At 45.9% G+C, this 14,656-nt stretch overlaps 1 protein-coding gene across 3 annotated transcripts in view; it reads left to right on the top strand.

Moving 5' to 3' along the window:
- The first annotated feature begins 357 nt into the window (after positions 1-357).
- Positions 358-14,656, top strand: part of USP25 (ubiquitin specific peptidase 25) — a 184,841-nt gene continuing 170,542 nt past the window's right edge. For all 3 annotated transcript variants that reach the window (XM_089657388.1, XM_089657387.1, XM_089657386.1), the window contains exon 1: positions 358-590. In XM_089657388.1, the coding sequence (XP_089513514.1) occupies positions 549-590 (42 nt within the window). In that variant the 5' untranslated portion in view covers positions 358-548. The remainder of the gene's footprint in view (positions 591-14,656) is intronic.

Raw genomic sequence — 14,656 nt, 5'->3', positions numbered from 1 at the left:
TCGGTGCAGACACAGAGTGGAGAACAGTGCAGACACAGAGTGAGGGAGGAGATCGGTGCAGACACAGAGTGAGGGAGGAGAACGGTGCAGACACAGAGTGAGGAGAACGGTGCAGACACAGAGTGAGGGAGGAGATAGGTGCAGGCACAGAGTGAGGGAGATCGGTGCAGATACAGAGCGAAGGAGGAGATCGGTGCAGACACAGAGCGAGGGAGGAGAACGGTGCAGACACAAAATGAGGGAGGAGATCGGTGCAGACACAGAGTAGGAGGAAGCAGATCAGTGAGGCCGTCATTGGGGAGGCGTGGCGATCACACACAGGAAGGCGGGGCGATCACACAGGCCGCCCTCTCCATGTGAGCGGTGGGAGTGGTGAGCTGTGTGCGGCCGCTGGGGAGACTCGGGCGGTGTCGGTGCTGGGCGGAGGAGAGGAGGGAGCACAGCGGGCGGTAGCCGGGCTCTCCCAGGCTCATGTCCCCGTCCGGCCGGCCTGAGCCCTGCGTAGTGTGCTGTGTGAGCCCCGGCGGGAGGGGAGGAGGAGCTGGGCCATGACCGTGGAGCAGAATGTCCTGCAGCAGAACTCCCAGAAGGTACGTGTGACCCGAGCGACACCACCGCATGACACCTCACTACGGCATGCCGGACAGTACGAGCCCCTGCCCTGGCACCTTGTGCACCCCGCACTGCCGGCCTGGAAACTGCCCGTCCGTGCAGACAAGGCCCCTGCACCCTTTAGAACCCTGATACACCTCCCCCCAACCTGCATGCCCCTCCCCCATGTGGCCCTGGGCCCCTCCTGTCATTCGCTGTGTGGCCTGGCCATGGATGTGATGACATGCAGCTCTTCTACTTCCTCCTCCCAGCTGTGTGGCTCCATCCTGGGCCAGGCTGGTGATGTGTAGCCCCCCCCCCCCCCGGATGCAGTGTGCTCCTTTCTTGTAGCTGGGGACCTCCAGGAGGTGTCGGGGGGGCGCGGCACCCAGCCTTCCTGGTGGAGGGAGGCAGCCGCTGTGTGTACTCCAGCTCCTGGCCTTAGAGCCTAATCCTGGAGGGAGGATATTCTAACCTATTCCCACTGCCTATATCCTACCCTCACCCCCCCCCCCCGTCTTATTCCCATTGCCTATATCCTACCCTCACCCCCCCCTTATCCTATTCCCACTGTTTATATCCTATCTCCCCCCCAGTCTATCCTATTCCTACTGTTTATATCCTACACCCCCCCCAGTCTCTTATTCCCACTGTTTATATCCTACACCCCCCCCCCAGTCTCTTATTCCCACTGTTTATATCCTACACCCCCCCCCCCCAGTCTCTTATTCCCACTGTTTATATCCTACACCCCCCCCCAGTCTCTTATTCCCACTGTTTATATCCTACACCCCCCCCCAGTCTCTTATTCCCACTGTTTATATCCTACACCCCCCCCCAGTCTCTTATTCCCACTGTTTATATCCTACACCCCCCCCCAGTCTCTTATTCCCACTGTTTATATCCTACACCCCCCCCCAGTCTCTTATTCCCACTGTTTATATCCTATCTCCCCCCCAGTCTATCCTATTCCCACTGTTTATATCCTACACCCCCCCCCCAGTCTCTTATTCCCACTGTTTATATCCTACACCCCCCCCCCAGTCTCTTATTCCCACTGTTTATATCCTACACCCCCCCCCCAGTCTCTTATTCCACTGTTTATATCCTACACCCCCCCCCAGTCTCTTATTCCCACTGTTTATATCCTATCTCCCCCCCAGTCTATCCTATTCCCACTGTTTATATCCTACACCCCCCCCAGTCTCTTATTCCCACTGTTTATATCCTACACCCCCCCCCCAGTCTCTTATTCCCACTGTTTATATCCTATCTCCCCCCCAGTCTATCCTATTCCCACTGTTTATATCCTACACCCCCCAGTCTCTTATTCCCACTGTTTATATCCTATCTCCCCCCCCCAGTCTCTTATTCCCACTGTTTATATCCTACACCCCCCCCCCCAGTCTCTTATTCCCACTGTTTATATCCTATCTCCCCCCCCAGTCTCTTATTCCCACTGTTTATATCCTATCTCCCCCCCCAGTCTCTTATTCCCACTGTTTATATCCTATCTCCCCCCAGTCTCTTATTCCCACTGTTTATATCCTATCTCCCCCCCCCCAGTCTCTTATTCCCACTGTTTATATCCTATCTCTCCCCCCCCCCAGTATATCCTATTCCCACTGCCTATATCCTATCCCCCCCCCCAGTCTATCCTACCCCCCCGGTCTATCTTATTCCCACTGCCTATATCCTATCCCCCCCCCCCAGTCTATCTTATTCCCACTGTTTATATCCTATCTCCCCCCCAGTCTATCTTATACCCACTGTTTATATCCTACCCCCCCCCCAGTCTATCTTATTCCCACTGTTTATATCCTATCTCCCCCCCAGTCTATCTTATACCCACTGTTTATATCCTATCCCCCCCCCCAGTCTATCTTATTCCCACTGTTTATATCCTATCCCCCCCCCCCAGTCTATCTTATTCCCACTGCCTATATCCTATCCCCCCCGGTCTATCTTATTCCCACTGCCTATATCCTATCCCCCCGGTCTATCTTATTCCCACTGTTTATATCCTATCCCCCCCCCCCCCGTCTATCTTATTCCCACTGTTTATATCCCCCCCTCTCCCCCCGCCTTTGTGTGCACCGGTACACATTGACGGCGTGACCAGCACACGCCTGGAACCAAAACAGCAGAAATCTCCTCCTGGCCTGACCTAGGCCTCATCCACACTGGCAGGGACATCCACACCATCACAGGACATTTCTATACAGTGCTGGGGAAGGCCTATCACTGCATGCCTTAGGCCTCATTCACACATCCTACACCAGCCATGGTGAGGCGGATATACTGCGGATCCCCGTAGCTGGGATCTCAGGTGATCCAGTCAGTGGTGGCCAATGTAGGGGCCATGCAGCGGTTGTGTCCATGCAGCCACTGTGCCCCATTTGACAATAAAGCAAAGAAATACAGGGGTTGGACAAAATAAAAAATGTAAAGCCTACATGCAGATGTGAGTGTGATGACATGTTTTGCATTGAAAGTGGAAGAGATGTAACATTCTTTTGCTTCCGCTGTGTGATGAGACACCTAGCTAACAGGTGGGAAGCCTTGCTTTCGTTATTCACTAGGTGGCCTGCTAGTAATAGGGAATCGTGTCAAAGCCTAGCCCTGGTGTGACATGTCATGAACCGTTCAAATCAATGCGACTCCCATCGGAGTCGTGCCGATTTTCAAAATAGTTCCTGCACTAGTTTCAGTGATTTCAGGGGCGACTTGCATGCATGAAGTCGCACAGATGTCAGGCATGTCGCACCTGAAATCACACTGACCTGTGGCTTTGAAATCACATTACAAGTAAAGTAGCACGATTTCAAAGTTGCATTCAGTGTGAATCAGGTCTTACTGAGCTTCAAAGAGGGCAGATTGTTGGTGCCCGCTTAGTCGGTGCCTCTGTGACTGCCAATTTATTTGCCGTATTGCGATGTACAGTATCAATGGTTATGACGGCATGTACAGTTTTGGAGAAAACCTCTGTCTGATGAGCATAACAAGGACATTGCGCAGGATTGTGACCCGGTATAACAAAATAATTGCTGCAAAAGTGACTGCAGAACTCAATCTCAGTCTTCCAAAGCCCATGTCGAACATGGGCGAGCTGCGATTGCCAAACCACTAGTGACCGATATTAATGCTCAGAAGAGGAGAGAGTGGTGCAACACCCATAAATCATGGACTATCAATCAATGGAATAATGTAATGTGGTCCGATGAATCGAGCTCCACACTCTTCCCAACCACTGGATACTTTACGTGTGGCGAACACCTTCCCAAGCTTACAACCAGGATTGTCTTGTGCCAATGGCAATGCATGGTGGTGGCGCAATCATGTTTTGGGCAGCCATATCTTGGGACTCTGCAGGCCCCATCATAACCTTGAAAGGTAGAGTCCCTGCCAGCGCCTATGTACAAATTTTGGTCAACCATGTACACCCCATGGTGCAGACATTGTTTCCCGAAGACAGCGCCATTTACCAAGACGATAATGCTCCAGGTCATACAGCTAGTACTGTCAAATTGTGGTTTGACAAGCATGCAGAGGAAGTCTTGCACCAATTCTGGGTATTGCAGTTGCTGGACCTCAATATCCTAGAGCCGCTATGGTCAATTTTGGAGAACAAGGTTGGGGCTCGTATTCCTCCTCCGGCATCTCAGCGAGAACTGGAACAATTTTTGCATGAAGAGTGGGATCAGATTCCATTGTCCATTCAAGACTTATATTTGTCACTTCCCAGAATTCAAGTCGTCTTGGATTTCAATGGCAGTCCAACACCATATTAGGTAACAATATTGTTCTTTTACTTGGTTTCCATAATTGTGTCCAACCCTTGTATGTCACCAGCACACCAAGGATCTCCAGAATGGGTCCAAAGCTTTTTTCAGGGAACACATAATCACAGTAGCAACATTTCGGAGCCTTGCAGGACCCACTCATGAGGCATGTGACAGATGCCTGCTAAAGGGCCCTGCGGGGCTCCGAAATGTCGCTATTGTAATTATGTGATTGCTGAATAAAGGTTAGGACCCATTCTGGAGATCCTTGGTGTGCTGGTGACATACTTCTCGCTTTGAATTTCTTCAGTTTCCAGATGATGGTGGCTACAGCAGCCATTTACATTTAGCCAAGGTTCACACTATAACGCACACTGCATTTCTGTGCAATTCACATGCGGTTCACTGCGGTGTAAGTTGATCCCATTTATCTTTAATGGGCTCAGATCGCACCAAAGTAGTGCCTGCACCACTTTTGGAAACGCACTGCAAACCGGACAGCATGATATTTTTGTACCATACGATCTGGCGCAGACAAACGCTCTGTGTTTGCGACCTGCAATTGGAGTGTCATTACCATTGCACTGAAATCTGCTGCAGATCACAAGGGCAGTGCGATTTGAATGCGGTGCGGGAAATGTTCACGGACCATGGGTTTCCCACACCGTGTTCTATTGTGACCTGGGGCTTGCAGCCAGTTGCAGGAAGGTGTGTGATGGGACTATTGTCCATTTAACAGCAGGGACTGCCTGCACGATGATGTGTGAACGAGGCCTAAGCCCGTGTCCTAAGTTCAGTGATTACCTGCAGTTAGGGACAGATGTTGGTTACCACAGGATGAGGAGCTCCTGCAAACAAAAACTTACAGCTTCTGCCTGTCATTCAGTTGTACAAGGTGATCTGATCGCCTGGGATCCCAGGCACAGCTATCCACGTTATTTTTGCCACTGCATGGTCAATTTAGGGTGTGTGAATGAGGCCCTATGGTAGAACTAAACCCCCCTATTTAATGGTTTGTTAAAACCGAATTAAACCTAAGTTTAAGAAAACTGCAAGCAGTCATGCTATGTGTCTTTTACAACAGTACACGCCTGCCTGCTTAGTTTATTTTATCTGAATGTATAATGAGCTGTGTATCTGCAGCTCAGCATGCATTCCCAGCACCACGACTGTCACCTGCTTGCATGCATCAGATGACATCATCCCTGCCAGCCAATCAAGAGGCCGAAAACCTGACTGAGTAGAGGCGAATATAATGGGGAGTTTAGTTCCGCTTTTAAGTAAAGTCTCCGGCCTGGTCTCTGCATTTCAGGATGACGGACTCCTGCGCATGTGCTTGGCAGTGGTGCCCAAAGACTGGCACCTGTGGATAAGATGCCAGCGAGGGACCTGGACCGTTAGAGGGGAGGTAAGTATAATGCCTTTAGGTCTTATTTTTAAAGCAGTCCCACTGAAAAAAAAAAAACTGCAAGCAGGGGTTTTTTTTTTTTTTGCAAAAGAGACATGCACGATCTCTTCTGCAATAAAATGCCCCTATATGCGCAGCTCAGCTTACAGTGCTGGGCCAGTCTCTGCTGGGATAACGGCCTCCTGAGCATGTGCAGGAGTGACATCATCCTCATTGCTGGCCAATGAAGACTGGCAGACTGGAGAAGATTTAGGAATAACTGTTACATTTACTAAGTGTATGTATGTCGGTTATCATCTCAACTGTCAAGCCATCAAATGGCTAGTATCATAACTGAGCACGTGCAGCACCATAGAAACTGCAGATCAAACAGAGGCTAAGATGGCAGCTTTCATTGCGGTAAGTGATTGAAGGGTTTAGTTCCACTTTAATTCTCCATTCGCACATCTGCCTTTGATGTAACTTTGAGTGCGACACTGTTCTGACTTTACACCCTCTGGACCTAAGTCACATCGAAGTAGTGCAGGCACCATTTTAAATCACTGCAACTTTAAGTTGCACAGATCCGAACGGATGCCATTGAATAGAATGGGCTGCTGCTTATCATGCGATTTGTTATGTCCAAAGTCACATGACAAGACGCACAAGTGTGAATGGTGCCTGAAGGACAAGTTCACCTTTTAGAAGATGTAACGTCCTGGGATGTTGCTAAGACTCCTAGCTCTTACTGGTCACCCCGCAATCACAGGAGTGAGCTCTCAAATGCTAAGCTCAGAGCTACTGCATGAGTGTGAATCAGAGGAAGAACTCACTCCTGTGGTAGTGGAGCTGAACAGTAAGAGCTAGGAGGTTCTTAGCAATGTCATAGACATTTTCCAGTCAGGCTTCATGAGGTACATACATGGCCTACACCTATAGCAAGGGGATTTTTCAATCTTTCACACCCTGCGATTTTTATCGGCAAGAAATTCTGTGGCTGGAAAGAACAGCTGTGTGAGAATAGCTGCAGCTGCTGAGCCCATACAGTGCAAGGTTAGCAGGGATGTTTAATTTATATCGCCTGATGCCTGGGACATGTAGTTCTGGGCGCCAGGCAGGTAGTTTCTTTTATCTGTAGCCCTGCTTGCATCTGTTCAGGTGGAAGCATTCGGGTGACAACGCTGCTGCCAATTGCTTCCACATAGTCCCAGCCACCTCCCCTCTCTGTCTCCTGGCTTCTGCTTGCCTATCTGCGGGCCTGGGACCGGCTCACCACTGTCGTCTAGAGAGGAGACGGACACATCTGCTTCCCTCCCCTGCTTGTCCTGACCCGGAAGTGATGTTATGATGTCACTTCCGGGTCCCCGTTGAAAGATTTCCCAGCCGTCGAGGCCAGAAAAGAATGTAATGCAGTGCAATGTGCACTGCTTTACATTCAGGTGAGGCATCCAGGTCTTTTAGACCCTGGGTGTCTCAATAAAGAGAGTCTATCACCAAAAATCATCACTCATGTGATGGAAAAAAAAATTAAGTAAAAAGAATTTTTTTTTTAATTTGTAAAAAAATCAGTTACACCCTATCACATAACATCCACCTTCCCAAAAAGAAAATTGAGGGCCCCCCCCACATATACGCACGTACAAATGTAAAAGCATATGCTGGGGTGCCATGAAAACACCAATTGCGATACACGTTGCATATCACCACGCATGTCAGAATGAGAGAACTCATTCTAGCATGAGGCCTCCTCCATACACTATACTGATGACCTGTGTTGGCTATAGAAAATATAGGGTACTGAAGTTCGTCTCCATTTCACGTGTGTAGGTAAATTTAAGGTTTGGCATGTTGGATATAGATTTACATGGTACAACCTTGTCTTTTATATTTTACAAAAAAATAGGGTCATTTATTGCTTTTGTTTTTTGTGCCCTAAAATTAACTTGTATTTTTTACAGAAATTGTGCGGTATTATCATGTGACATAAATCGGAACTACCACTATTCTCTGGGGTGTCTGCGTTCAGAAAATATATAATGTTAGGGGGTTTATGTAATCTTCAGGTCTAAATTTTTTAAACGTGCAGACAACGCAAAAACGGCTCTGGCAGCGAAAGGGATAAAGGATAAGCAGGGCACTGCAAGGTCTCTCCCCTCCCTGCTAGTCCTCGGGGGCGGTGCTGGAGACAGGTAGGGAGGGGAGGAGGAGATAAACAGCGCAATGTAAAAATTATTACACGTTTAAGTCGCCATGAAGCCTCTTTTGTTTTTAAAAGCTCCAGACATTCCTAAAATCACCTCAGATTTAAAACTGGTTTTGGTTCATTTTTTTTTTTTATTTTTATCTAGACAAGTAGATTGTCATGAGGGACAAGTAGATTGGGACCCCAATTTAGTCCCTGGACAAGTAGTTTTTTAAAACATTTTCCACACCCGTAGGCTCTTGACGGCTACAGCCATTCATGACTGTTCGCAAAGCCAGAGATTATCAGCATTGATTGTGGCTGTATTCACATGAAATGGGTCCAGCCACAATTGCTGCTGGTAATCGCTGGCTGTACAAACAGTCAGGTATAGCTGCAACCACCAATGCAAATTTGCACATGCACCTGTCTGAGTTGCAGGAGTCCACAGGTTGTGTAATTGCATGTGAATGGACTCTATTGTAGTCACCTGTACCTAACAGCAGGTAACTGCTCCTTGTTTGATTACTTGTGGACATTGTCAGCCTGTCATTGCCACAGCTGATCATCACGGACACCAGGCTGCACCAGCTGCAGAAATACGCCAATATGGGTGCTGGATGCTGTTAGGTATACTTGATGCCTCTGTTTTGGGTAGCAGTGTAACATGTAGAGTGTTTTATTCTTGTGGTTGTTTGCTAATTTCAACAATTAATTATTATTATTATTATACAGGACAATTTGTGCAGCGCTTCACAATATAATCTTTTTTTTTTCGTACTATTTTATTGCATGGATCTGCTGAATTTACTGTATGAAGTCTTGTACTGATTTTCATTGTATTGTAAAAGTCATTTTTCAAATTGTTACAACTCTTTTGCACTGTTGTTGGTTTATTTTTAATTTGTATAACTTTATTTAAATGTCAAAATTACAATTCATTCAGCTTTATGCATCCCAATGCATTGTAGTGTATAATTCATTACACCCGCAGTGAAAAAAAAAAAAAAAAAGGTAGTTACATAGTTAGTCTGGCTGAAAAAAGACAAAAGTCCATCCAGTTCAACCATAAAAAAAAAAAAAAATTATTATGTTACTCTACTTTCAGCGTATTGCGGTGGTGTGTCCTGAACATGTAGGACACAAGGCAAATTGCCTAGTCTATGGGATGGCCAAAGCTGCCCAGTGCAGCATTGAGTTAATTGGCCTTTTTGCCCCTTTCACCTCCTAGCGTTTTGGGATCTCGGACAGAATCGCTGCAATTCTATCTGTAATCTCAAATTGTACTGCAATAATGGCAAAACACACCACGCATGGTCGGGTGCCATTCACCCGTGGTGGGTTTTGCCACTATTGCAGTGTGATTCTGCCTGAGATCCCAAAACACCAGATGTAAACAGGGCATTAGTTTAAAAGTTTTTTTTTTTTTTTACTTTCACCCAAGCTTCTATCAGTGTCATGTAGGCACTTATGGCATTGCTGAGCCTAATTGTGGGATCTGGGAAAGCTCAGGAATTTGAATCACACAGGAAGATGCTCCAGCGCTGTATTTTTTTTTTTTTTTTTGGGTGGGGGGCTTTGGGATCCTCTGCTTTCCAAAGATCCTAAGATAAGGCCCAGTAATGCTGACATTATCAAAGGGAGCATGCTGAAAGCAGGGGTGTAAGGTAAGTATAAGCAAACACAAATGCTCCTTGGGGATGGACTCAGTGCAGGCTACATCCACATTAAGAATGTCCTGGAACATGCACACCTTGCTGCCCTCAAATAGACCGGGGGAATCCAAATATACTGAGTGAGGAAAGAACAAACAGAGGGCGCACAGGCCTACTGCATTACCATAAAAAGTGTTTAATAAAAAATAAAGTAGTTGTTATACTCACAAACGACAATATAGTCAAGGCACATCATAAAGAACAGCTGTCAGACATTTGGTCAGTTGGCTCTGAGGAAGAGGCAAGTCCTCGAAACGCGTCAGCCTATTGGATGTCTACACTCCCTATTGCGGACTGTTACTCAGCGCGATGTTGACCCAGCTGTTCTTTATGATGTGCCTTGACTATATTGTCGTTTGTGAGTACAACACCTACTTTATTTTTTATTAAACATTTTTTATGGTAATGCATTAGGCCTGTGCGCCCTCTGTTTTTTCTTTCCTCATTGTGTAAGGTAAGTATGTTGTGGTGTTTTTTCTTTTTTATCTTTTCATTTGAGAATTTTGGGGGTTTCAACATAAGTGGACCTTGCATTTTCATGCCAGGCCTGCTTTAGGCTCCATTCAAATCGGTGCCTTCACTATTTTGATGCAACTTTGATCCAGAGAGTGTAAAGTTAAACTCAGTCGCTCTCCAAAGTTGCACTAGAAGTCATGCAACTTTGGAGTCGTGCAAGTGTGAATAGTCGTAGGGTTTGTTTGCACCACAGTACATTTTTTTTTTCATTTAACTTGTGCTGTGCTGGGTTTTTTGCAACACTTCAGGAATTGAGAAACAAAACACTCAAATGTGAATGAGGCATTACATGCATTACAGTGTTTTTGTCAGGACTTTTTTTTTTTTTTTTTTTTGGTGGCACATTGCACAAGAATGCTGTATGTCCTATTTTTTTCAGTGCACACCAAGCAGCAATGCTGATAGTGTAAGTAAGCCCCTAGCAGAAAACCGAGCCATCCAGGGTAATGGTAAAATAAAGAAACCGGAGATAGAATAAAGATTAAGATGGTGGATTTTGGTAAATAGAATGAGGAATACCAGTAAAATACTGTTGCAACTTTGCAGATTGAAGCTTCCCGTATGTCAGCTATATTTATGGTCAGGGCACAGAAAAGGTGCAGGAACTTGCCCTCCCTGGCCAACTCTCTGCCCCCAACAACACTGTTCCTTGGGATAGAGAAGTAGAGTGGCGGCAAACAATCTGTGCAATGCACAAGGTGCAAGGTTAAAGTTGAGAACACATGGGCTGAAAAACATCCGAAACCGGCTGACTTTTGGCATGTGTATACAGAATCCTGTCGGACAGAAGCTGGTCTCATGACCCTCTTCTGTCGAATGGGCATTCTGGAAACCAGCATCAGACCAGCGTATGCAGCCAATGGCTGCAAGTGCTGATCAGTGAGTTCTACCAGGGGGAAGTCCTCCTGTCAGAACATACAGTAGAGGCACAGTGGGGGAGATCTCCGCACTACATCACTTGTGTTGGTATGGCAATATGTCCGTTTTTTTTTTTCTTGTTCAGCCTGCTGGGTTGAACAAAAAAAGTGCAAGTGTGTACCCTCTTTGTAACACACAGAGTACTTCACTCAGGAGTGTGTACTGTGGTGTGCGTATCACACAGGGCACAGAAAAAAAATCAGCACCAAGACAGTACTTACAATTCCCCCTCCCAAATTAACCATCTATTGCTCACCTCTGCATACCTCTTTGTTTACTTATGTTCCCCCCATTCACAGCTGACCTCTTTACTCCTGCCCAGAACTCAACTCTGCAACCTTGTCCACAGTTCACGTTAACCAAGTCCCCACCCCCAACATCAGCTACTCACTTTTGTATCCCATCAATAACACTGTTCAACAAATTTTTATTTTTTGCCAGTTTTGGAAACAAAAGGATCAATTTCTTAATGAATTTCACATTCTGAGTTCAAATATAACAATGAAATTTGTCAATTGGCTCTAGTTTTTCTGTAAACGGAAAGTTTTCTACTATAGGCATAATGACTACATAATGCACAATAATTATATAGATAGATGTCTTTCCACAAATATAAAGCAAGTGATATTGACTACATAACAAAGCCTAAATGGCATAATATATTGCATAGGATTACCAAGAAAAATTATAGCCATAAGCTAAGTTGAATCATTTTAATACTTAGGATTCTCACTAGTTTTGTCTTCAGTTTGTGTCGGTTTTGCTTCTCTTGGCTTTTCTCTTGTATTCGAGGAAAGGGCTATCTCTTACAACTGCACGTGACTACACGCTTCAGGTTCTTCCTCACTTGACTCAACCACGAAGGATTCTGGTGCTTTAGGAATTGGTAGCCCCTCTCCATGAGGAACTGGACGTATTGCCGATGGAATATTTGGATAGTGCACAGATAACTTTTTCTTCTTATTTAGCCCTTTTACAATTGGAGGCACCATACAAAAGTAACAATTACTAACATGATCTGTTGGCTCTCTCCAAATCATTGGCACAGCGAAAGGCATAGATGCCTTTTTTCCATTCAACCATTGCTCCAGTGCCGTCCCACAAGAATTGCAGCATATATGTGGTGCCCAGCTCTTGTCCTGGTCTCCTATCTTGCAGCCAAAATACAAGTTGTAGGCTTTCTTAATCATTCCTGTTATCCTCCTTTTTTGTGAGATAAAAGTTATTTCACCGCAGATATAGCAGAAATTATCTGCTTTATTCACACAAGTTCGAGGCATTACTGAGTAGCCTATATAAGCATAAAACGAAATGTAAAGACGCTGTCGAACTACAATCAGCTACAGATACTGCAGCTTTTATGCAGTGAAGTGATGCAATTAAAGGCTAATATTGCATCATCTCAGTATACATGCAATTTTCTATTGGTCACCAGTATCAATTGTGCAATATGCAGCTGAAGTTGCATCATAATTTTGAATGGCTTACGTCATTAGATGGGTGAATATATCATGGAAACTAGAGCCAATCAACATTTTTTAGGGTCATTTTCGTTTTCAGCACCCCAAAATTATGTAAGATTAGCTAATTTTATGCCCAAAACTTTTTACCTGTTGAACAGTGTAACTCGCCTCTGAATCCTTCATCCAGAACTTCACCCCCAACTATTGTTTATCTCTGCCCACTTCCACATTTTACTCCTGCACCCCAATTCACACCTCTCACCTCTTCAACCCCCTATCTTTCATGTCTATGCCACCTCTACACAAACTGCCAACCTTCACCTACCCCCTCAGCTCTGCACAGCACCCCAACCTCTGCTACTGCCCCCCTCTTTTCACAGTGCTCTTTTTTTTCTCCACAGCTCTCACCTCTGTAGAAAGTCTCCCCCCCCCCTCATCTCTCACCTCTGTACACCCCCCCCACAGCTTTCACCTTTTTACCTATACACAGCACCCCTAACTTCCCGTAGCTATCTCTACACAGCTACTCCCGTTTCCCTTTACAGCTCCCAATTCTTCATCTGTCCCCCACTCCCAGCTCTAACCTCTGAGCTACACCTCCAACCTCTTCACAGCAGCCTCACTGCTACCGCCCCCCTCCTTTCACCATGCCAAAAGCTTTACAGCTCTCCACCCCCTGCTTTTTCAGAGTTGAGAGATCCTATGTAAATTCTGCACTTTGACTATAGGGGACAGATATCTGAATATAGGTACAACTTGTATATGAGGATTTATTTCATATCTGTATATCATCTGAGGCCAGTCACTTCACTTGGTATATGTAAGGGTTTAAAACCACTTTAAAGTGTGTAAAGGAAAAATGTCTATACTTGCCTGCTCTGTGCAATAAAATTGCACAGAGCGGCCCTGAACCATCCCTTCTCTGGTCCCCTGCTAGCGCTCATGGCTCCTCCCCTCCGCCAAGTGCCTCCAATGGGAAGCCACTTCCTCTGGGGGCACTTGTGTGGGCTTGCTCCCGATCTTCGCTAATGCGTCCATTGCCACTGCCCTCCTGCTGCCTCAGCGAAGCCTGTGAGACCCAGAAGTGAGGGGAGAAAAGAGATGGATCAAATGAGTGCTCAGGTAAGTATAAAGGGGGGGTGAGGGGCCAATACCAATGCCTAAACAATTTTACCTTAATGCATGAAATTTATTAGCATAAAAAGGTTTAGGCTTTAGAACCACTTTAAGGTCCTGTTCACACCATATACACTTAAAAAAGGACAGGTTGCATTTTTTACGCAGTTTATTATGATGCACTACACCACATTGCAGTCCATGGAGTTGAAGGAAATGTGATTTTGTGACATTCCAACATAATGAAAAAAAGTAAACCAAGCGATGCATTGTAACATTGTACCACACATGCACTATGGCCAGCTGGTGTGTATTCTACAGAGCATGACAAGCACCTGCTGGTAGGACTGGGGCCTTGAATGGACATTAACCTTGGTGGGCTGCAGGAACATTTGTCATGAGTGCAATGCTCCTGCATATTATGGCACACGTACCTCTTCGTTTGCCTTTTTTCAGTTCTGACAGCTCTGTTTTTTTCCTGCCAGGGCCATGTTCGTCTACTGCTTCCGTATTTGGCTTTTTCCTTCTGTGCCTTTGGGCAGTCACCGATGATGATGCTTTACGAATTGTAATATCCTTTGCTATAGGACTCCGAGAACCTGGTTATGTGACCTTTTAGTTATGTGACTGACCTTTTTTCCAATCATGGAGTTCTTACTGCTGTGTTTAGTGATAAAAGGGCTATGAGGGCTTGTCTTTACCTGCAGTGCATGTCAAACACTTGCAAATGCAGCTTGCTTTTCAGTGGGTTGCTGTTTATAAGGTGTGTGCGATCACCAAAGGGTTGGGAAATTAGAAGGTTCTGAACCCTCCACCCGTTTTTTGAATGGCGCACTTTTTGGGGGTGGAGCCTGCTGCAACACAGACGCTGTTTCTGGCTGTTCTGTGTAATCGCATTTATTAACTTTAAGGGGCAATTTGCGAGCCAAAAAAACACCCCATAACAGCCTGGTTTGCCACCAGTGGAGACAAGCTCTAGAGCAGTG

The sequence above is a fragment of the Staurois parvus genome, unplaced genomic scaffold (assembly GCF_062004578.1).
Source record: "Staurois parvus isolate SC_StPar_1 unplaced genomic scaffold, SC_StPar_1.0 ptg000988l, whole genome shotgun sequence".
In the NCBI taxonomy this organism is placed as follows: Eukaryota; Metazoa; Chordata; class Amphibia; order Anura; family Ranidae; genus Staurois; species Staurois parvus.
This window is presented reverse-complemented; position numbering and strand designations above follow the sequence as displayed.